Raw genomic sequence first — 23,076 nt, 5'->3', positions numbered from 1 at the left:
GCATCCATACCTGACTTGTGCAAAAATGTTTAAGTTTTAATTTTAATTAAATTATTTTGAAAAATGTTACATTTAAATTTGACAATTTTGAAAAAATGTTTGACTTTAAGTTGAAACGGATCCTCCTCACAGGAAGTGGCAATTAAGAAAAACTGCCCCCTAGCCAAGTAACAGGAAACAAATGTAAACAATACAAATAAACACAAATTAATTACATTTTGTATCCCAAGTTACATCAGCTTTAGGAGTTTTCCAGGTCAGGAGCTGTCTCTCTGCTAATTGAAGCTTATAGGCAAACATTCTGGTTACGGGCCTCCCCACCACTAGTGGGCGTAGCGAACGCCACAGTGTAAGATCTGTAAGATCTGACCCAAACACTGGCCAGCATTGGCTTATAACAACAGATGGACATAACTTTGTTTTTCTAATCGCGGGAAGTACAGTGAGTGTGACAGACAGTGCTAAGAAGAAGTGGATGATATCCATCGCATTAAAGAAAGAAATAATCAAAAAACAAGACCGAGCGTGTCGCTAGCTAACTTGGAGAAGTATTTGGTGCGTATCACTGCTAGTCTGCACCATACTGAAGCAGAGGGAGTTTAACACCAGCCAGGTATTGTAAAATGGTATCGAAATGGAGGAAAAGCTGCTGATGGTGTGTTTGATGGAGAGGAAGCTGGGAGAAGATACTAGAAGTCCACCCTCCAAGGTAGATGCTGTACATTATTATTACATTACTTCATAAAACTACTGTAGTTGTTAGTACTACATTCTATTGTATTGTTTTAATGCAACATTTCATATCTAAACGTAGGTTTTTCTTTCTAAAAGGCATGTTACGTGTTAAAATGGTGATGTTTTGGGAGGAAAACATTGATTATATCGATTCATTTCAATGGGCTGCGCTATTTCGCGATACAAGTTTATTGAGTATGAGCTGCTCACAAAACCAAATCAACTGGTATACTAGGTATGAATGCTTTACTGGATAAAGTAAAGTAAAGTAAAAGTATTTCCTTAAAATTTTCCAAAATCCAACATTTATACATCAAATTAAATGAGCTGATTTATAGAAGATGCTTTTATTCTTAATTGTCGATAGACAAAATAATGGCTTTAATTGGAATGTAAGCTATAGAAAAACCTTCCCAACTTTTACACCTAAAACCTGAGCTTACTGTATAACACACGCTGTTCATTCTAATAATATTTCCATGACATGTGTAAAACAATCACATATATTGTACACTAAAATGATCTGTTGGAATTTTCACTTCCTTCATTTAGAATGTATTTTGCAATTCTACTTCCTGTTTGCAAACTCAGTTGAAAATTCATGAAATTGAACATGATTTTGGAAGACATTCTGAATTCACTTGTGAATTTTGCACAGGACTGCCTCAAACTGATGCTGTATATGACTGTATATCAGTCATATACATGCTACAATAAATGATGCACAACAATAAACATACTGTTACATGACTGCTGTCTGACAGTGTCAATCAAAAAGTGACCGACATGCGGTCAAGGGAGGCATAGCATAAAAAGCAAAGAAACCAACAAAAAAACACAATAGTGATATATTTGTCCATTGAACTGGACTGAACTAAATCATCTTTCATGATAAAACATTTGTTATGATACTTTTACTTACTTTTTGGACTTCCTCCATTTTCTTTTTTTGCCTTATTCAAACTTTCTGTAACATCTTTAAAAGCAGCACTCCAGTTATATTGAGGTGTTTTTTTAAAATTGTATTTTAGCCCCCGAACAAAGTCAAAATAGTATCTTACTTTCCCCAAAATTAAAGACTCGGGCCTTTTTCATAGGACAGTGATAATATATAATACTGTAGTAGGTAAAAGGTCAAACAAGAAGATTGAATATGAAACTTTTTTGATAAAAGATGCTTAAATTCAGCTACAAAAAAAATTAGCTCTCACCTTCACAAGCGCACACCCACACATTCTTGTATTTGGTACCTTCTTGAGACCTCCGAAAAATGCCTACCTCTTTAGGACCACCGTTTCTAGATGTATAAAGATTTGTATTTACAACATTAATAATACATACATACTATGTAAATATAAAAAAGGTACGGTTTTAGTTTTGTTTCTGTTGTTTGTAATTGATTTTTTACATCATGTTATTACAGTATGTCCCTATATACATATATATTTATTTTTAATTAATTTTGGCCAAAGAGGGCGCATTTCAATTTCTTACACACACTTGTTATTACATATGTTGGCCAGAGGGGGAGCACTTTTAAAACCGACACAGAGTCAATTTGAAAAATCCCTCCTTTTTGGGACCACCCTAATTTTGGTAGATTTCACCACCAGGGGTGCAAACGAGACATTCTCTATTAGATGCAATGCCTTTCCGTATTGAGACCATGACTTATGTTCTAACTTGTTCACCGGTCCTCATATGGAAGGCACTTTTCCTTGTTGATGTCTCAAGAAGGGAAGGAATACAAGAACACACACACACACACACACACACACACACACACACACACACACACACACTCAGATATGGACCTCCCCCGAAACCATGTTGCCAGGTGACACTTTTCCAGATATGTCATTAATTCCGCCCATCAACCCAAACTTGCGCCCCTCCAGCTCCAGGTTGGCACGATTCTGGACTACGTCATCCCTGAGCGTGTACGCCTTCCTGTGCGAGACAGGCGTGACGGTGTAGTCCCGCCTCCTGGTCACGCACTCCTTGAAGGCCTTGATGCACAGGTAGAGCAGCTCCACCACGCTGAGCGCCAGCGACACCAGCGCCGCCGCCAGCATAAACCAGATGATGAGCGACTTCTCGGTGGGCCGTGACAGGAAGCAGTCCACCTGGTGGGGGCACGGCCAGCGGGAGCACACGTAGAGGGGATCCAGGGTCAAGCCGTACAGGAAGTACTGGCCCGCAATGAACAAAACCTCCAGGGCTATCTTGGCCACCAGGTGGAGGACGTAACTACGAAGAAGGCGGCCGCGGATGTTCACTTTCCCGCTACTCTTCGTGTACTTGGGGATTTTGTAGCTCCGCCTCAGGAACAACATGGCCTGGTCGTCCAGCCCGGCCTGCTTCTTCATTTTCTCCTTCATCTGAACAGACAAGAGCCTGCTCACACATGCTCAGCAACACTCGCACTGTCAAAAACACTCCTATATTTGTGTCAATGCTGAAGGACAAACATCCAAACTTTGGCTAATTGTTGCTATCGTGCATAACTATAACAATTCTAAGAGAAAGACATTCATGTGCTTATGCGTCAAAATAGCTTTGACTTGTGTCAATGCTGAGAGACAAGCATTTCATGCAAATGCTAAAGGGTGTCAAAAAGATTTCTGCTTTTTTGTGTAAATACTGAAAGACAAGCATTAAAAGTGATGCTACAGTGTGCATAAATAAAACAGTGTTTGTGTCTGTGGAGGGAGATGGGGCCAGCGCGCTTGTAGGAGCAAAAGTCACCACCGCTGTCCATGGTGCTGAGGACAAGCACCATCGGGTAGGGGCGGGGCATGCGCTGACGGCAAGACACAGCTGGCAGGTGATTGAATTTCACAGGTGGTACGTATTCATCTAATCATCTGTTGTCTTTAACAGTAAGCGGTCGGGAGCAGGAGGAGAGAGAGGATACAGACGTGACTGAAAAGTCACACTCTGCGAGAGAAAACTTTTGATGAAAACATATGATCATTAAAACTCTGTTAAAACTTGCACGCTTGGATCCTGTGAAGTGTCGGTCAGTGGGACCGCTAGGAAGCGACTTCCACAGTGTCCTAATGCTGAGAGACGAGCATTCAATCGACTGCCAAAGGGTGTCAAAAACATTATTTTGAAATGTTTCCCTCCAAATGTGCCGAGGGCGGAAGTTGTCACGCCCATATGGTCATGTCATCACCCGAAACCGACCAATTAAAAGGCTTCTAAAATATAGTTCCGAAGAGGCCCCACCCACAAAATTGTAAGTGAGTCGTAACTAGGGATGTATATCGTTAGGATGTTATCGATACCATCATAGGTGCCGATTCTGTGGGTGCTTCGGGGCCCGAGCACCCACGGACAATGCCGAGCACCCACGTGGGATTAATGGCAACTTTCAATCTTCAAATTAATTTTTGAAAAATCAATCTTGTTGTAATTAATTTTGTGGCGAGTTTGGTACGTTTTACAAAATAATATAGCCACAAATCATATGGGGTATTAACTTTGCTGAACGTCTATTTTATTATTTTTTAATAAATGATAAATGGGTTGTACTTGTATAGCGCTTTTCTACCTTCAAGGTACTCAAAGCGCTTTGACACTATTTCCACATTTACCCATTCACACACACATTCACACACTGATGGAGGGAGCTGCCATGCAAGGCGCTAACCAGCACCCATCAGGAGCAAGGGTGAAGTGTTGGTACTAGGTGGGGATTGAACCAGGGACCCTCGGGTCGCGCACGTCCATTCTTCCACTGCGCCACGCCGTCCCTATAATACACACACTGAGCACTTTCTGGCAGAAATGTAGATCACCGCCTATGGATACCGTTACCAATATCAGTATTCCTTATCGGACCCAGTATTCATCAATACTCGTAATAGTCCATCCATCCATCTTCTTCCACTTATCCGAGGTCGGGTCGCGGGGGCAGCAGCCTAAGCAGGGAAGCCCAGACTTCCCTCTCCCCAGCCATTACGTTTAGCTTCTCCCGGGGGATCTCGATGCGTTCCCAGGCCAGCCGGCAGATATAGTCTTCCCAACGTGTCTGTGGGCTCCTACCAGTCGGACGTGCCCTAAACACCTCCCTAGGGAGGCGTTTGGGTGGCATCCTGACCAGATGCCCAAAGCACCTCATCTGGCTCCTCTTGATGTGGAGGAGCAGTGGCTTTAGTTTGAGCTCCTCCCGGATGCCAGAGCTTCTCACCCTATCTCTAAGCGAGAGCCCCGCCACGCGGCGGAGGAAACTCATTTCGACTGCTTGTACCCGTGATCTTGTCCTGTCGGTCATAACCCAAAGCTCATGACCATAGGTGAAGATGGGAACGTAGATCGACCGGTAAATTGAGAGCTTTGCCTTCCGGCTCAGCTCTTTCTTCACCCCAACGGATCAATACAGCTCGTAATGGTACATTCTGTAATTGGTGTAAATAAAGATTTGAACAAATGTCGTTTTTATTAGCACAAGAGGTTGTGCACCACCAACATTATGTGACATCGCACAGCAGGTCAGTCCTTCACCAACAGCTGCTTTGTAAGTCTTAAACAAGTCAAATATGTTTGCAGTGCAAGGTGCCATGCAGTTGTTACGTCATCATCTTGTAAACACCACACATATCTATCACTCTATCGCTGGAAATAATATCTATGCATGGCATGCGTGTTCAGAGAAAAGCACAGACCTTTTACATGATATATTACATAAATGTAACGGGGAGGACACATGGTGATGCGCGGATTGTTCTTCCAAGCGATGCAGCCGGAACTCAGCGGGCAGGTAGGAAATGATTTATTCCAATAAATCATTTAAAAAAATACCAAAACGAACAAAACAAGCAAACACAAGGAGAACGTGCCGATTGCATGGGGAATGCCTATTACACAGGGAGCTAACAGAATAGCATACAAGGAACAATAAGACGGGGCTTAGAGCAAGAAAAACCATAGGGAACCAACGTGACAGTTGCATTAAGCGTGAACAAACATACTCCACTTTTAATTAATAACAATCTCGTAGAAAGGGTCAAGCATTTCAAATTATTAGGGGTGAACATAACAGAAGATCTATGCTGGGACATTAACACTGCTTCTACAGTCGGAAAGGCCCAACAACGTCTTTTTTTTTTGAGGAAATTAAAATGCGCAAACAGTCCGCAGGAATCAATGGTCAACTTTTACAACTGTGCCATCAGCAGTGTCCTCACTTACGGATTTTTAGTGTGGTTTGCTAGCTGCACTAAAGCGAACCAACAGGCCCTCCAGCGAGTGGTTAAAGCGGCGGGGAAAATTACAAGGACGATACTCCCAGAGATGAGTGCCATGTATACAACTTGCTGCCTAAAGCGAGTACACAACATCCTGAAGGACAGATACCACCCAGCACATGGCCTCTTCAACCTGCTACCCTCTGGAAGGAGGTATAGATCGATTCGCGCCAGGACCACCAGAATGTCTCACAGTCTGTATTCCCAGGCTGTGAAACTGCTAAATGAACAGCTTGCCCCTTTGCTGCCCCGGACCATCTTATTACCTCACTCTTCACCACCTCAATAATTGTGCTCTGGACATTGCATTGCTGCAACATCAACGTAACACCCATCAGACATCTGACTGTTCCCACCCCCACGTCCCTCTTATCGCGATCTTCCTGACAATGCTAAAATGCTAAAATGTAAACTATTGTCAACCTGCACATCAATGCAGTTTCTATGCCGCTGGACAAAGCTCAAACAAAATCTTGTTGTTCATGTATGACTTAAGTGTTATTATGACAATGACAATAAAGGAATTGATTGATTGAGAGAGGCAGAAAAGGCAGGACTAAATAGCGCTCTGATTAGTGCTTGGGAACAGTTGAGCATCCCGAACACTAATCAGAGGCTGGTGAACATAATCAGCACCCATGACAACCAAGAGAAAACACAAAACAGGGGTGCTGAAACAGAACTAAAACAACCGGTGAATCCAAACGAAAAACAAACTATGATCCGGGAAACGGACCGAAAGGACAAGATCACGGGTACAAGCTGCCGAAATGAGTTTCCTCCGCAGGGTGGCGGGGCTTTCCCTTAGAGATAGGGTGAGAAGCTCTGCCATCCGGGAGGAGATCCAAGTAAAGCCGCTGCTCCTCCACATCGAGAGGAGCAAGATGAGGTGGTTAGGGCATCTGGTCAGGATGCCACAAGAACGACTCCCTAGGGAGGTGTTTAGGGCGCGTCCGACTGGTAGGAGGCCACGGGGAAGACCCAGGACACGAGACTATGTCTCCCGGCTGGCCTGGGAATGCCTTGGGATCCACCGGGAAGAGCTGGGCGAAGTGGCTGGGGAGAGGGAAGTCTGGGCTTCTCTGCTTTGGCTGCTGCCCCCACGACCTGATCTCGGATAAGCGGAAGAAAATGGATGGATGGATGGAGGTGGGTGTGTATTTAACAAGGTGAGTTTTGATGCCACACAAATGTGGAGCGATGGAGTGACGTCAGACGGCGACTAGAAACATGTTAACAGATGCTATCTTGCGTCTGAGAAACTTTATGGATTATTTTATTACTTCAATGTTTTACTTTTTGAGTGGATTAATGTTGGCCTGTGGATTACTGAACCGCTAGGAAGGTTGACAAAGCGCTATAGCAGTGGTCATGAGTAAAGCGAGTTCAGTTCAAGTTGACACAAACTCTTATTAGCGGCGTGACTTTGAGGGACTTTTGAGGAGGAAATATTGTCGTGTTAACTTTGGTGTGGTGTTGCTTCCTTATTTGTCATTATTCCAAGCTGATTATCAGCTCCTACTCATGTAATTTTTTATGCATACCAGCTGCATAATTACAGCTGGATTAAAAAATTTAAAAAAAAATGTCTAGAATTTTAACGGTCCCCCAGGTACCAGTACCCAATTAGGGACTGGTACCGAAAAAATACCGGTAGCCTGCTCGGTATACATCTCTAGTCGTAACCAAAAATTATTTCAAACTTAAAAAAACAATTTGCAACCAAAAAATTATTTAGAACTAAAAAAAAAAAAAAAAGATTTTCGCACTAAAAAAAAGATTTTTAACTGATTAGAACAAAGGATTTTCAACCAAAAAAATTCTTTTTAACACACAAAAAATTGCAACTAAAAAAACCCTAAATGATTTTTAATCAAATAATTATTTTTCTACGAAAATCTTCTTTTGGTTGCAAAAATGATCTTTGATTGATTGCAGAACAGGACACATTGCGCTCCATAGAATTAATGTTGAATAATTATGATAATGCTGGCCTCACAGCATTTGTTTAATCAACATACCTTCTTCTCAGCGTGGAGGATGTGGAGGACGTAGCCGAGGTAGACCAGCGTGGGCGTGGCCACGGCGATAATCTGGATGGCCCAAAAGCGCACGTGAGAGATGGGGAAAGCGAGGTCGTAGCAGACGTTCTCACAGCCGGGCTGCTTGGTGTTACAAACGAAGTCCGACTGCTCATCGCCCCACACCTGGAACCACAGGACGCCCACGCCACACACTTTGCTGTCAAATATGGCAGCTGCAAGGTCATAAACGACACGCTGGTGCTCCTGCATCCACTGCGTGTTCAACATCCACAACCTTTTTGACCTCAAGGCCCAACTTTTCCACTACAGAGGGGCCCGGAGCCCGCTCAAAAATCAACACTGAATTAGTAATCTTACCCTTCATTTTAATGGTATTGATTAGCTATATCTAACCTACTGACAGTTTAATAGGATAAACCTAAAACCCTGAAAATAAATACTAATCAAATATACTGCATAAGAAGGGACTCTGAAAAACTGATGAAAAATGTACATAGAAATCTGCAGTGCTAACTTGAATAAATTCCAACTAAACTAATGATGTATATTTCTTAAATAAACTGTCAATAAAAGTAAAGTGCAAATGAAAATACATCCCCCTCCCCACTTAAGTCATAATTTTTGCGCTTAAGAAAACTCTCTGACTTTAGCTCCTGATCTTGTCATTAGTGTCACTAGTGGTGGAAAAGTGTATTGCAACAGAATACCGATGCAGCCCATACGGACCATAGCTGAGAAACACATATTTTTTTGGCGTGCGCTCGCAGCCTATCAATGGGCATCGGTCCTATGTTAAGAAACACTGATCTTCACTCACCTTTTCGGCGCCAATGCTCAGAACCAGAATGCGGAAGACGAACAGAACCGTCAGCCAGACCTTTCCGATGACTGTAGAGTGAGTCTGCACCTTGTCCAGCAGGCGGCCCAGGAGCTCCCATTCGCCCATTTTTATTCGGAGCTTACCTCGCTTCCTGCGCCACCAACAACACATCAACTTATACAACAGCATTGCAATTTGTAAATACAGTTGTGCCTGGTTGTTTTTGGTTACTTGTTCCAAAAGGTCAGAGGAAAACAGAATTGTATGAAAAACCAAGCAATGTTTACCATTGAAAATCATCTAAAGCCAACTAATCTGTACCAGACACACAAAACGTAGCACATTACAATAGTTTTACCTGCAGAATGTCATGTCTGTGTGATCATGTTTTGTTTTAGTCATGTTCGGTTTTGTTTTTGGACTCTTTGTGCACTTTTGTTTGTTTTGTCACCATAGCAACCCATTAGTTTTTACCTGTCATGTCACGCACCTGTTTCACGTTTTGAGTCACGCACCTGTTTTCACTGATCATGTCACTGCTATTTAAGCCTGTCTGTTTCTGTTGTTCGTCCTGGTGACATTATCCTATCTATCCATCCATACTACTGCTACCCATGATATTCCTGTTTACCATAGTTCATGCTTCATGCCATGCCACAGTAAGTGTTTTTGTTTCGTGTTCATAGTTAATTGCCTTTGTGCTAGTCTTTTGTTTTCATTAGTCAAGTTTGTTCTCCGCCATTGTGCGCGCATTTTGTTTGCTTCCTTTTTTGTAGTTTGTTAGTGTTATAAATAAATCATGTACTTACATTCACGCCTTGCCCGCTCCAACTTTCCTTTGCATTCCGGGAAAACAAACCCCAAAGTCCAAGTATTGACACAGAAAACATTGCGAAATACATACAAATGATGAAAGAAATGGATAAAATACAAAATTAACTTTGCATTTATTGAGGGGGAAAGGAGCTACATGGATGTCACATTTGTGCTTTAATACGTCTTATTTCCCCAATTCAATAGTGTTTTTCACCTTCTTTATCAAAGTGCTCGCACTTTTTTGGCGCCATACTTGGTGGCTTATATTGCTGTCACACTCAATAAAAATAGCGGACAGACCGAGTCATTACAACATTTTTCACACTTTTTTGATGTGAACGGATTTCTATACTTTAAATAAATTTGAATTTAAATTGATGCATGTTTTGTACTTCAATAAAACAAACTTATAAACTAAACCAAACAAACAAACTAAACCAATTTAGTGTTGCCAATCAACCTATCCCCAGGTGCATGTCTTTGGAGGTGGGAGGAAGCCGGAGTACCCAGAGGGAACCCACGCAGTCACGGGGAGAACATGCTAACTCCACACAGAAAGATCCAGAGCCCGGGATTGAACCCAGGACTACTCAGGACCTTCGTATTGTGAGGCAGACGCACTAACCCCTCTTCCACCGTGCTGCCCTGAAAAGCGCATTGGTATGAGCATATTAATCCGCATCATTTATTATTCTAATGGCTTTCTTTTGAAGTAATACACTTGAGTTCATGTTTGAGTTATAATTGTTTCAACACAATAATTGAGATATCAAAGTACAAAACAATTATATAACATGTTAAGAGCATTTGGATTTACAGAGTTTTTAAATTTATATATCCATCCAGCCATCTTCTTCCGCTTATCCAAAGTGGGGTGGCGGTGCAGTAGCCTAAGAAGAGAAGTCCAGACTTCCATCTCCCCAGCTACTTTGTCCAGCTCTTAACATAGCAATCATTTTTTGCCATCTTGTCTTGAGTATATTTATGTGCAGTTTCTAATTTAGTTTGTCGTCTATACTGAATCCCAAAAATGTAGTTGAACACACACACAAAGAGAATATGGTTGAGTCTTTCCATATCATTGATTTTAATGTGACTTGCGGTATATTAACTTTCTTAATTGCAAAAAATTACCTGTATATATATTGTTTTATTTAAATTTATTGATAGTTTATTAGCATCAATGGCGTGGCGCAGTTGGGAGAGTGGCCGTGCCAGCAACCTGAGGGTTCCTGGTTCGATCCTCACCTTCTACCAACCACGTCACGTCCGTTGTGTCCTTGAGCAAGACACTTCACCCTTGCTCCTGATGGGTCGTGGCTAGGGCCTTGCATGGCAGCTCCCGCCATCAGTGTGTGAATGTGTGTGTGAATGGGTGAATGTAGAAATAGTGTCAAAGCGCTTTGAGTACCATGAAGGTAGAAAAGCGCTATCCAAGTATAACCCTATCCAAGTACGTTTGTATATATATTTAACCATTGCTTTAGAATTAAAGGTTCATTCTCTATGGTCTCAGCAAAGAGAGTTTTTTTTTTTTTTATTATTTACAGACATTATTAATATACAATATAAACAGAGCCTTGAGGAACTCCATGTGTTATGATCTTTTTATCTGAGTCTACATTGTTCATATGCAGATACTGCACTGATATATGCCACTAAGATAACTCTTCAACCAATCATGAGCAAGACCTCTGCATTTTTTTTAGAAGTAACGTGTGATCGATGGTGTCAAAGGCCTTGCTCAGGTCTATGAAAACGCCAACAGTGAACTGCTTATCAATTGCAGTGGTTACCTCCTCGACTAATTCCATCAATGTTTGATTAAAAACCGTATTGTTGCTCACTCAGCAAGAGATGCTTATCAATGAAACAGTCTAATCTTCTAACAAATATTTTTTTTTCTAGAATTTGTGGAAATTGTGGGAGTAAAGAAATAGGCCTAGTTGGTAAAATGATGCTCACTTTTGAAGATGGAAATAACTTTTGACGTTTTCATTTTCAATGGAAGGACACATTTTCTAAAATAAATATTACATGTATAACTGAAGCGAACAGCCATTTATTTTCTTTGATCAGAGAAATGTCTATATTTTCAAGGAATGTCTTGTTTTTCAAGGAGTATGCCATTTCTGTGATTTCACCTTCATGAACAGGAGGAATGAAAAACGATTGTTATGAATGATTTGTTCATTAAATGTACCAGTGTTTTCTGGTTGTTAAACAACATGAAGTATTTTCTTCCCCCAAGGCTAACAAAAACAAAAGTTCCGTTGGGTCCATTTTGGAGGCCACAATCTGGACTGATAGAGGAGTCACAGGTGCTGATGATATTGCCACAAAAACACACATTTATCTGTGAGCAAATGTCATCTTAACCTTGTCACACACACAAACACAGACACACGCACACACACGCGTGCACACACACACACACACACACACACACATGCACACGCTAGCAGAGAGAAGCTATATTGCTGCTTTTTATTTGACACAATGCAGTATGCCTAATCAATAATTACTCAACTCAATGAAAGTAGTAATTAGGCATGATTTCTGCGTTCACCTAACACATAATTGGCTAATAAAACGGAATCCGCTATAAAACGCAGATTAGAAAAAATGACATCTATCCAGGTGAAATGCTGTCATTGTGAGGGTAAAGAACATCTGTTTGGAAAAATAATGTGTCCGGGACCGCTCATTCATCCCCAAAACACTCAACCGCCCCATGCTGAACTAAACAATGTACGTGGCAGGGCCGGCTCTACATAGGGGAAAGAAGGGGCAGAGCCCCCTCAAATAAATGTCTTGCCCCCTCAAATCAAAAAGTTTGAAGTTGAGAAAGTACATTTTGATAATCCCACAAAATGTATGTATTACAAGTCGACAAAATGTTCCGCAGTAGTGGAGAAATCAGCTGAATAAAGGGACATGCTACAACACTTGCATGATGTCATCTTCCCTCTTGTCTGTCCCTTGAATGTGTCAGGCTCCACCCTTTTTAAAAGATCCTAACTCAATTTGGAACTTCATTTGTCATCATGTATTTTCTAATCTTGGAGGCCTAAAATTGTTGTTATTGTGTAACTACAAAACCCAAAACCAGTGAAGTTGGCACGTTGTGTAAATCGTAAATAAAAACACAATACAATGATTTGCAAATCCTTTTCAACTTATATTCAATTGAATAGACTGCAAAGACAAGATATTTAATGTTCGAACTGAGAAACAAGAAACTTAATTTTTTTTTGCAAACAATCGTTAACTTAGAATTTAATGGCAGCAACACATTGCAATAAAGTTGGCACAGGGGCATTTTTACCACTCTGTTACATGGCCTTTCCTTTTAACAACACTCAGTCAATTTTTGGGAATTGAAGAGACCAATTTTTGAAGCTTGTCAGGTGGAATTTTTTCCCATTCTTGCTTGATGTACAGCTTTAGTTGTTCAACAGTCCGGGGTCTCCGTTGTCGTATTTTAGGCTTCATAATGCGCCACACATTTTCAATGGGAGACAGGTCTGGATTACTCGCAGGCCAGTCTAGTACCTGCACTCTTTTACTACGAAGTTGTAAGTGCAGAATGTGACTTGGCATTGTCTTGCTGAAATAAGCAGGGGCGTCTATGAAAAAGACGTTGCTTGGATGGCAACATATGTTGCTCCAAAACCTGTATGTACCTTTCAGCATTAATGGTGCCTTCACAAATGTGTAAGTTACCCATGCATTGGGCACTAATACACCCCCATACCATCACAGATGCTGGCTTTTAAACTGTGCGCCTATAACAGTCCAGATAGTTATTTTCCTCTTTGGTCCGAAGGACACAACGTCCACAGTTTCCAAAAACAATTTGAAATGTGGACTCGTCAGACCACAGACCACTTTTCCACTTTGTATCAGTCCATCTTGGATGAGCTCGGGCCCAGCGAAGCCAGCAGTGTTTCTGGGTGTTGCTGATAAATGGCTTTCGCTTTGCATAGTAGAGTTTTAACTTGCACTTACAGATGTAGCGACCAACTGTAGTTACTGACAGTGGTTTTCTAAAATGGTCCTGAGCCCATGTGGTGTGATCCTTTACACACTGATATAGCTTTTTGATGCAGTGCCACCTGGGATCGAAAGTCACGGGCATTCAATGTTACGTGCAATGATTTCTCCAGCCAGATTTTCTGAAGCTTTTGATGATATTATGGACCGTAGATGGTAAAATCCCTAAATTCCTTGCAATAGCTCGTTAAAAATTTGTTCTTAAACTGTTGAACAATTTGCTCATGCATTTGTTCACAAAGTGGTGACCCTCGCCCCATCCTTGTTTGTGAATGCCCCAATCATGGCACCCACTTGTTCCCAATTAGCCTGTTCAACTGTGGGATGTTCCAAATAAGTTTTTGATTAGCATTCTTCAACTTTCTCAGTCTTTTTTGCCACTTGTGCCAGCTTTTTTGAAACATGTTGCAGGCCTCAAATTCCAAATGAGCTAATATTTGCAAAAAATAATTAAGCTTACCAGTTTGAACGTTAAGTATCTTGTCTTTGCAGTTTGTTCAATTGAATATAAGTTGAAAAGGATTTGCAAATCATTGTATTGTGTTTTTATTTACGATTTACACAACGTGCCAAGTTCACTGGTTTTGGGTTTTGTACAATATTGATATGATTCCTGTTTCTCTTTCAAACTTCCATACACATGCCCTTCTGGCATGGTCTCTTCTCTATAAGCACAATTTCTTACCTATAAAATACTTAATTTGGAACAATAGGGATATATGTTACAAAAGGAAATCACTTTTCCTCAACAATTGGTTTAAGAATGGTATTATTTTAGTGAGTCAGTTTTTCAATAAGGAAGGTAAACTGTTTAATTACTAAGAATTTCTCAACCATTTAAGGTCCCTGTGGCTCCCAAACAATTTGCCATTGTATTTCATGCCATTCCATCTGGTGTTGTTATGTTGTACAGGGCTTACTCATTTCCTCTTTCTGCTGTAACAATTGTGAATGATCCACATGACACTCCTGTGGGTAATGTTTGTTTTGATCAGAAAAATCCGCAGCTTATTCCAAAATGATTGTGTGTCTGTCTCCTATGTAATTGCGTTCTTGAATAATGTTGTGAAGGACGTCTGCTGGGTCAAAACGTGGTCTCTACCTAACAGGTACTTACGAACAAAGTCAAAGAGATTGATTTCCAAATCATTCATGGTTATTACCCTGTAAAGACTGTGATGGTTATATACAATAAGGACATTGATGTCACCGGCACCTTATGTAACATGCGTCCAGAGACAGTTTACCACCTGTTTTGGACTTGTGAAAGCACTCCATCACTATGGCACGGCATCTGTCGTTTCATCTTGGACAATATTTATGACAAAATTGTGCTTTGTCTTAAAAATATTGGATTTACACAGTAAGAGAAAAAATTTGAAAAGGAATTTTACTTTTGCAACCTCATTATACTATTGGCTAAATGTTATATTCATAAATGTAAGGTTCTCAATACACAATCTGTTTTTTGTGCCTTTAAAAAAGAGTTAGAACTTTACTTTCAAACGCTATCTACCCCGAGCAACCAAAAAGCTGTGAAAACTATAACTTTATGCTCCAAATTTAAACTATTTACAGAACTTGTAAATTACTACATCTACATATGTATATTTTACATTCTACTATAATTACTTGATTGAATTAACAACCCCCTGGCGCTGTATTACGCTGTTTTTGTACTTGTTTAATTGTCCTTGTTCATATGTTTGTAAATGTTGAACTTTATAAATAAAGGTATATAAATTTAAAAAAAAAAAGCATATGTCAGGCTCCGCGAGGCTGCACACACACACACACACACACACACACACACACACACACACACACACACACACACACACACACACACACACACATACACACACACACACACACACACACACACACACATTGTTGTATTTGTTACCTTCTTGAGACCTCTGAAAAAGGCCTATCTCTTTAGGACCACCCTTTTTAGATACATAAAGATTTGTATTTACAACATTAATAATATATACATACTATGCAAGTATAAAAAGGTAAATTTTTAAATGTTGTTGTTTGTAATTGTTTTTTAATCTTCAATATTTACTTCAAGATATTACATTATGTCTCTATATACACCCATCCATCCATTTTCTACCGCTTGTCCCTTTTGGGGTCGCGGGGGGTGCTAGAGCCTATCTCAGCTGCATTCGGGCGGAAGGCGGGATACACCCTGGACAAGTCGCCACCTCATCTATATACATATTTATTTTAATTTGTTTTATTACTTTTGGACAAAGGGACTTGTTATTACATATGTTGGCCAAAGGGGAAGCTATTGATAGCTGGTTAAAAATAATAAATATAGAATGTGCTACTTTGATAAATCTAATGTTAACAATGATAAACTCATTTGAGAACTGATGTTGCCAAGAATCGAACCCACGCCGTGTAAAATAAAAGGCGATTGCACGAACCATTGTTTGTCGTTTTGATTCAGTTTGCCGTCCCTCTTTGATTCAAGCTGCATTTTAAAAAACTATTTTTATTTTCTATCCATATTTCGAACTGGCCACAAGTCTCACAAGCCCACATTTTCACTGGAGCTTTGGTGGTTTATGAGTTTTCGAATCTCCCGGCAAATCTGAACCGCGTCTCGAAGCGGTCACGTGGTACAACTTGGTGACGAGGCTACACACGTCATTGTTGTATATTAGTTGGTCATGCAATGGATGATGAGCCTAGAAGACGCCAACGAGGAATCGTCGAACAAGTTGCTTTATTTGTTTCATCGAGCCTCAGACTGGATCGGCAGCTCCAGGAGAAAGAGTGGGCCGGATTACTTTTCTGCCGTCTTCTCAGTCTATGTCCACAGTCCATAAATACCTTTTACACAAAGACCCCCACTCTTCGTAACTATAGCCTTGGAGCTGGTAAGTCTGGACAAAAGCCCAGCTTGTTGTTTGGTCAACCTATTTCCTGTGATCGGTTCGAGTCGGGTGACCTCCGACCCCTATCCTCTACTCCTACATGTGAGATCTTCTTACCAGATGTTGCTAATGTCTTTACTCTTCCTCCTAAACTCCAAATCTACATTCCTATTGGATCCCAATTTCCTGGGGGCAAGAGCCACCACTCTCTGGAGAGCTTGTGCACTTTTGACCTTTGTAGAATAATCCTCAAAGGATTCTGTGACCAAATCACATAAGAAAATTGTATACGGTATAATTTACCTCATCATCATTTCCGGCTTGGAGAAGGCATTCGACCGTGTCCCTCAGGAAGTCCTGTGGGGAGTGCTCAGAGAGTATGGAGTAGTGTCAGAGCTTGGTCCGCATTGCCGGCAGTAAGTCGGACACGTTTCCAGTGAGGGTTGGACTCCGCCAAGGCTGCCCTTTGTCACCGATTCTGTTCATAACTTTTATGGACAGAATTTCTAGGCGCAGTCAAGGTGTTGAGGGGATCTGGTTTGGTGGCTGCAGGATTAGGTCTCTGCTTTTTGCAGATGATGTGGTCCTGATGGCTTCATCTGGCCAGGATCTTCAGCTCTCACTGGATCGGTTCGCAGCTGAGTGTGAAGCGACTGGGATGAGAATCAGCACCTCCAAGTCCGAGTCCATGGTTCTCGCCCGGAAAAGGGTGGAGTGCCATCTCCGGGTTGGGGAGGAGATCTTGCCCCAAGTGGAGGAGTTCAAGTACCTCGGAGTCTTGTTCACGAGTGAGGGAAGAGTGGATCGTGAGATCGACAGGCGGATCGATGCGGCGTCTTCAGTAATGCGGACGCTGTATCGATCCGTTGTGGTGAAGAAGGAGCTGAGCCGGAAGGCAAAGCTCTCAATTTACCGGTCGATCTACGTTCCCATCCTTACCTATGGTCATGAGCTTTGGGTTATGACCGAAAGGACAAGATCACGGGTACAAGCGGCCGAAATGAGTTTCCTCCGCCGGGTGGCGGGACTCTCCCTTAGAGATAGGGTGAGAAGCTCTGCAATCCGGGAGGAGCTCAAAGTAAAGCCGCTGCTCCTCCACATCGAGAGGAGCCAGATGAGGTGGTTCGGGCATCTGGTCAGGATGCCACCCGAATGCCTCCCTAGGGAGGTGTTTAGGGCATGTCCGACCGGTAGGAGGCCGCGGGGAAGACCCAGGACACGTTGGGAAGACTATGTCTCCCGGCTGGCCTGGGAACGCCTCGGGGTCCCACAGGAAGAGCTGGACGAAGTGGCTGGGGAGAGGGAAGTCTGGGCTTCCCTGCTTAGGCTGCTGCCCCCGCGACCCGACCTCGGATAAGCGGAAGAAGATGGATGGATGGATGGATGGATCATTTCCGGCTCCTCCCCTAAATGAAGAAAGCCTTGATACGCTCTTTGCAGAAACTCCCCCTCCATTACTCGACACATTTCGTCCCATCACTACTATTTCTGTTTAAACGCCGATGAAAACGAATATATAGGCTACCATTATTTACGTCAATGTAAACTTCCTCATGCCGTAATTGTCTACACGCTTTGCTTTCTGTCACTTAATATACAATGTGAACCTCCTCACACTGCAAGTGTTTACATGCTTACTGGTCAGAGAACGCAATTAAATAAATATATGTTTAAAGAACAAGAGGAACTGTTGACTCCGTTAGTTGGTACAGTAAAACACAACTTGAGTAAAACATTACTATATCTAGAGTGTAGGCAGTGCTGTTAAGTTTCTCTGTGTGTAAATAATTGGAGAATGCAGAGACTTTGAGGCAGTGACGTGCAGTCGGGAGGCAGGTGAGGCGGAGCCTCACGTGCCATCATGAAAAGAAAAAAAATTTAAAAAGAAAAAAAATAATAATTAAATTGTTATATGTATCCAGTGATTATACTATAACGTTATTTTCCATTTAACTTCACCAGTTTTAGATAATTTTTTATTCAAAATCGCTGAATTTTCACATTTGCCGTTCAAATACTGAGAAGAGACTTGCGGTGATCAGCAGCCAGTTGAGGCACTCACTCAGTTGAGCCTCACCATGGATTGCGCAATGACTCGGCTAACTGCTGGCCTGCTGTGCAGTGAGACCGTATTGCTATGTGAATTAAATTATACATTTCCATAGTTTAGTTAGCTGAGGTATATAATGTACAGTGTATTTTGTCAACAACTGTATGTGTGTAACGTATTTCTTGTGCTGAGCAATCATAAAACTTCTGCGAAGACGCACTGTGTGAGGCTCGCAGTAATCCCGCCTCCTGGTGGTAGAGGGCGCTAGTGATCCCAGGGAGCATTTCTGCGACTACTTGGCTGCAGAAGAAGTGACAACAAGCAGCAAAAGTTAGCAGCCATCGTTTATTTTTTCCTCTTGCCTGGTCTATTAACATGGAGGATTACATATCTAAAATAAAACAGTTTTCTAAACTGGACTTTCAATCGAAGCAGGAGGCAATACTTAAAGGAAGATCTCCATCGAGACAGAGAGATTTTTAAAACTGAAGAAAGATAAGGAAGACTTCTATAAACAAGTTATCGATGCTTTTGTTCAAAAGGAGCTGCGCATGGACTTCATTTATAAGTAAAGGTAAGACCATAATAAGGTTTTTTTTTAATTAAATGTGCTTTTTTGTGTGCTACAGTTTGTATGTGTAAAGTTAAAGTTAAGTTAAAGTACCAATGATTGTCACACACACTAGGTGTGGTGAAATTTGTCCTCTGCATTTGACCCATCCCCTTGATCACCCCCTGGGAGGTGTGGGGAGCAGTGGGCAGCAGCGGTGCCGCGCCCGGGAATCATTTTTGGTGATTTAACCCCCAATTCCAACCCTTGATGCTGAGTGCCAAGCAGGGAAGAATGCTGGTATGAGCTTTTAAACATAACCTGTTAACTGCTGCCAATCAAATGGTGAATAAGATAATCTTTAGGGTTCATATGTTTGTAAATCTTACTGTGATGAAGTCAGTGCCTCACCAGTCATGAACCTCACCGCACGTCACTGCTTTGAGGCATGATTCAACTGACCTGATGACAAACTAGTTTGAGGAGATTGTTTTTGTATTATTCATAAGACTACTGTGCTTTTTAGTTTGGTAAATATTGACTATTTTGTGTAAAGTCCTAATAAAGGTTAAATTTAGTTTAAGAATTAGGCCATCAAGTTTAGATAAATGTTGTGATGGTTGATAAAATGTGGATAAAGGATACTTTATTTTAATTATTTTACTTTTATTTTTCAGTTTCCCCCCCTGAGAGATTGACACCTTATTGTGGTTAAGAGTCTTCAGGTGAGACACCCAAGTTGTACAGGTGAGAAGGTAAAGGCCTGACAAAGTGCAATTCTCTTCTACAGGTTAATGTGGAGACATAGGTCCTGATTTACTAAAGGTTTGCGTGTACTAAAATCTACTAAACGTGTGCAAAGTGTATTGCGTCTCTTAAGTGAGCAAAATAAGGCATGCATTCCATTTTGCGTCTCTGTCTTCATTACGATGCAAAATATATGCTGATCATCAAAACGCTCACAATACTGCCAGGAGAAAATGCAAATGTAATTATTCATCAAGCGCAACGTGATTTATCAACACTTATCACCGTTTTGCCAGCACTATTTTGCATTTTATTTAGTAACTGTGCAAAGTGTCTGTTCAACACACGGCTGCAGGATCAATGCTGACGCTGCAGTGACAAAGAATCGACAGACGAGAATACGTGTGTGTGTGTGTGTGTGTGTCAACATTTTTGTATGGTCAGAAAAAATAAATATTAGCCATATCGTCTATTCAGCAACATAATTGTATAGCTGTTAGAGGATTTAAGGGACTGATTAAAACAAATTCAATTGATGCGTTTTGGTGTTTAGTATTTTTTTTAATAAGGTTTTTTTTTTTGACATAGAATATGTATTATTTAAATGTTTCTTATAAGAAAAATAAACTTTTTGAAGTACGTATTTTTGCATATTAGGCGCACGAAATGCAGCCTCTCTCCCATGCACCTTTATCGGTAAAAAAAAATAATGGCGTCATTTTAGATGCACTGCACGACTGCTTATAAAATGCCCGTAAAACTTGTACATGTCTCTTGCATGTTTGAAAACATAGCACAACGCCACAGATAAGAGCATGACAACATGAATGTGTAGTAAATGAGAGTGTCTTTGTGGTAATGCCATGTATTGTACACACAAAATCCTCTGTATCACGGTACAATTGTAAACGCAGTCTTAGTAAATCACACGCAACACGCCCACTAATTGCACACGCTGTTTAGTGTGTGGTATTCAGCTCTTAGTAAATCAGGACCTTACTGGAGCTATCAACCAAATTCCATGCAGAAAGCAATGTTACTACTGTATTAGCACAAAAAAAAGTGCTGGAGCATGATGGAGCAGCATGTACACATGATTCCCCCTTCACTTTTCTGACTTCCCCCTCATATATGCCAGCCTAGAACAGGCCCTGACACTTTAAACAGCGACTAAACTACGAAGCTAAAGCTAGCAAGAACAATCCATACACCCACAACACATCTCATCGGCTTCTGTTATTGGTAACGACGTCAAGGATCTACAAAACCCAAAACCAGTAAAGTTGGAACTTTGTGTAATTAGTTAATAAAAACAGAATACAATGATTTGCAAATCCTTTTCAACTTATATTCAATTGAATAGACTGCAAAGACAAGATACTTAACGTTCAAACTTTTGCAAATAATCATTAACTTAGAATTTAATGGCAGCAACACATTGCAAAGAAGTTGGCACAGGGGCATTTTTACCACTGTGTTACATGACCTTTCCTTTTAAAAACACTCAGTTAATGTTTGGGAACTGAGGAGACCACTTTTTGAAGCTTTTCAGGTGGAATTCTTTTCCATTCTTGCTTGATTCAACAGTCCGGGGTCTACGTTGTAGTATTTTACGCTTCATAATGCGCCACACATTTTCAATGGGAGACAGGTCTGGACTACAGGCAGGCCAGTTTAGGACCCGCACTATTTTACTATGAAGCCACGCTGATGTAACACGTGGCTTGGCATTGTCTTGCTGAAATAAGCAGGGGCGCCATGACAACGTTGCTTGGATGGCAACATATGTTGCTCCAAAACCTGTATGTACCTTTCAGCATTAATGGCACCTTCACAGATGTGTAAGTTACACATGCCTTGGGCACTAATACACCCCCATACCATCACAGATGCTGGCTTTTCAACTTTGCGCCTTGAACAATCCGGATGGTTCTTTTCCTCTTTGTTCTGGAGGACACAACGTCCACAGTTTCCAAAAACAATTTGAAATGTGGACTTGTCAGACCACAGAACACTTTTATACTTTGCATCAATATAGATTGAAAAGGATTTGCAAATCATTGTATTCTGTTTTTTTTTTTTAACGATTTACACAATGTGCCAACTTCACTGGTTTTGGGGTTTGTAACATCAATGAACAAACAGTGGTCGCAACTTTAGAGGCACTCTTTTTTTTTAGAGCCTCAAGTCGCCTTCTTACTTGTCAAGCTGAGAACAGCACAGCACTCTCCCCCCGCCCCTTCACAATGATAGTGCACTGCGCTACATCCGGTCTGACTGCGCTAACAGAATAAAGGTTTAATAAAAGTACTTTAAGCAAGCAAAATGTACTTAAAGCACGTCCATCCATCCATCTTCTACCGTATGTCCCTCTCGGGATCGCGGGGGGTTGCTGGAGCCTAGCCCAGCACTACTCGGGCAGAGGTGGGGTACACCCTGGACAAGTCGTATTGATACATTTACACAATTATTATGGTCAAAATTGTTCAAAGATGTATTGCACCAATATGAGGATTTTTACATTTAATTAACAAACATTTTATTTGACACAAAAAGCACCTTCTATGGTGATAAAATAAGTGTAAAAGGTAAAAAAAACTTTATTTAAAAACAATTAAAATGGAAAAACTTAATTTTTGTTTTTTATATTGCTATTGTAAAGAGACAAGCAGTAGAAAATTGATGGATATTATTTAAATGTATTATTACTATTAGTATTTTATATTTTGTGGTTTCTTACTAATTTATATCCGTTTTTTAAAAACTGTATATAAATGTGAGTTTTGGTGGTACAATAAATACTCATGTTTTCAAACTAATGAATAATCATGTAATTAATCGTGATGATATCAACCGAATTAATCGTTATTATTATTTTTGCCATAATTGTCCAGCCCTAACCAGCCTTGAATAAGACTTACCAGGAGAGCTGGAAGACGATGAAGAAAGAACGACACCTCAGCAGCTAATGAGCGAAAAGTTCTTCTGTCGTTCCTGAGGCCGTCTTATCAGCAAGGTTGTTCTACGCACAACAATCCTTCAGTGTTTTGCCAGGATGCACAATGCTTAAGGGGTGCTTTTCTTCTTAGTAAGAAAGAGGTGCAGAAA

General features: G+C 41.0%; 1 protein-coding gene across 1 annotated transcript; it reads right to left on the bottom strand.

Annotated features, from left to right (window-relative positions):
* Window positions 1–1,086: 1,086 nt before the first annotated feature.
* On the bottom strand, window positions 1,087–22,952 carry gja11 (gap junction protein, alpha 11). The gene is made up of 4 exons (XM_061929254.2): window positions 22,890–22,952; window positions 8,853–9,006; window positions 8,012–8,197; window positions 1,087–3,116 (listed from the first exon to the last, which is right to left on the bottom strand). The coding sequence occupies exons 2-4, from the start codon at window positions 8,979–8,981 to the stop codon at window positions 2,538–2,540; spliced, it is 894 nt and encodes a 297-aa protein (XP_061785238.2). The 5' UTR covers window positions 8,982–9,006; window positions 22,890–22,952; the 3' UTR covers window positions 1,087–2,537.
* Window positions 22,953–23,076: the final 124 nt, after the last annotated feature.

This window comes from Nerophis lumbriciformis, linkage group LG34 (assembly GCF_033978685.3).
Source record: "Nerophis lumbriciformis linkage group LG34, RoL_Nlum_v2.1, whole genome shotgun sequence".
Classification (NCBI taxonomy): domain Eukaryota; kingdom Metazoa; phylum Chordata; class Actinopteri; order Syngnathiformes; family Syngnathidae; genus Nerophis; species Nerophis lumbriciformis.
Note: the sequence above shows the minus strand (reverse complement) of the source record. Positions and strands in the feature narration are given on the sequence as shown.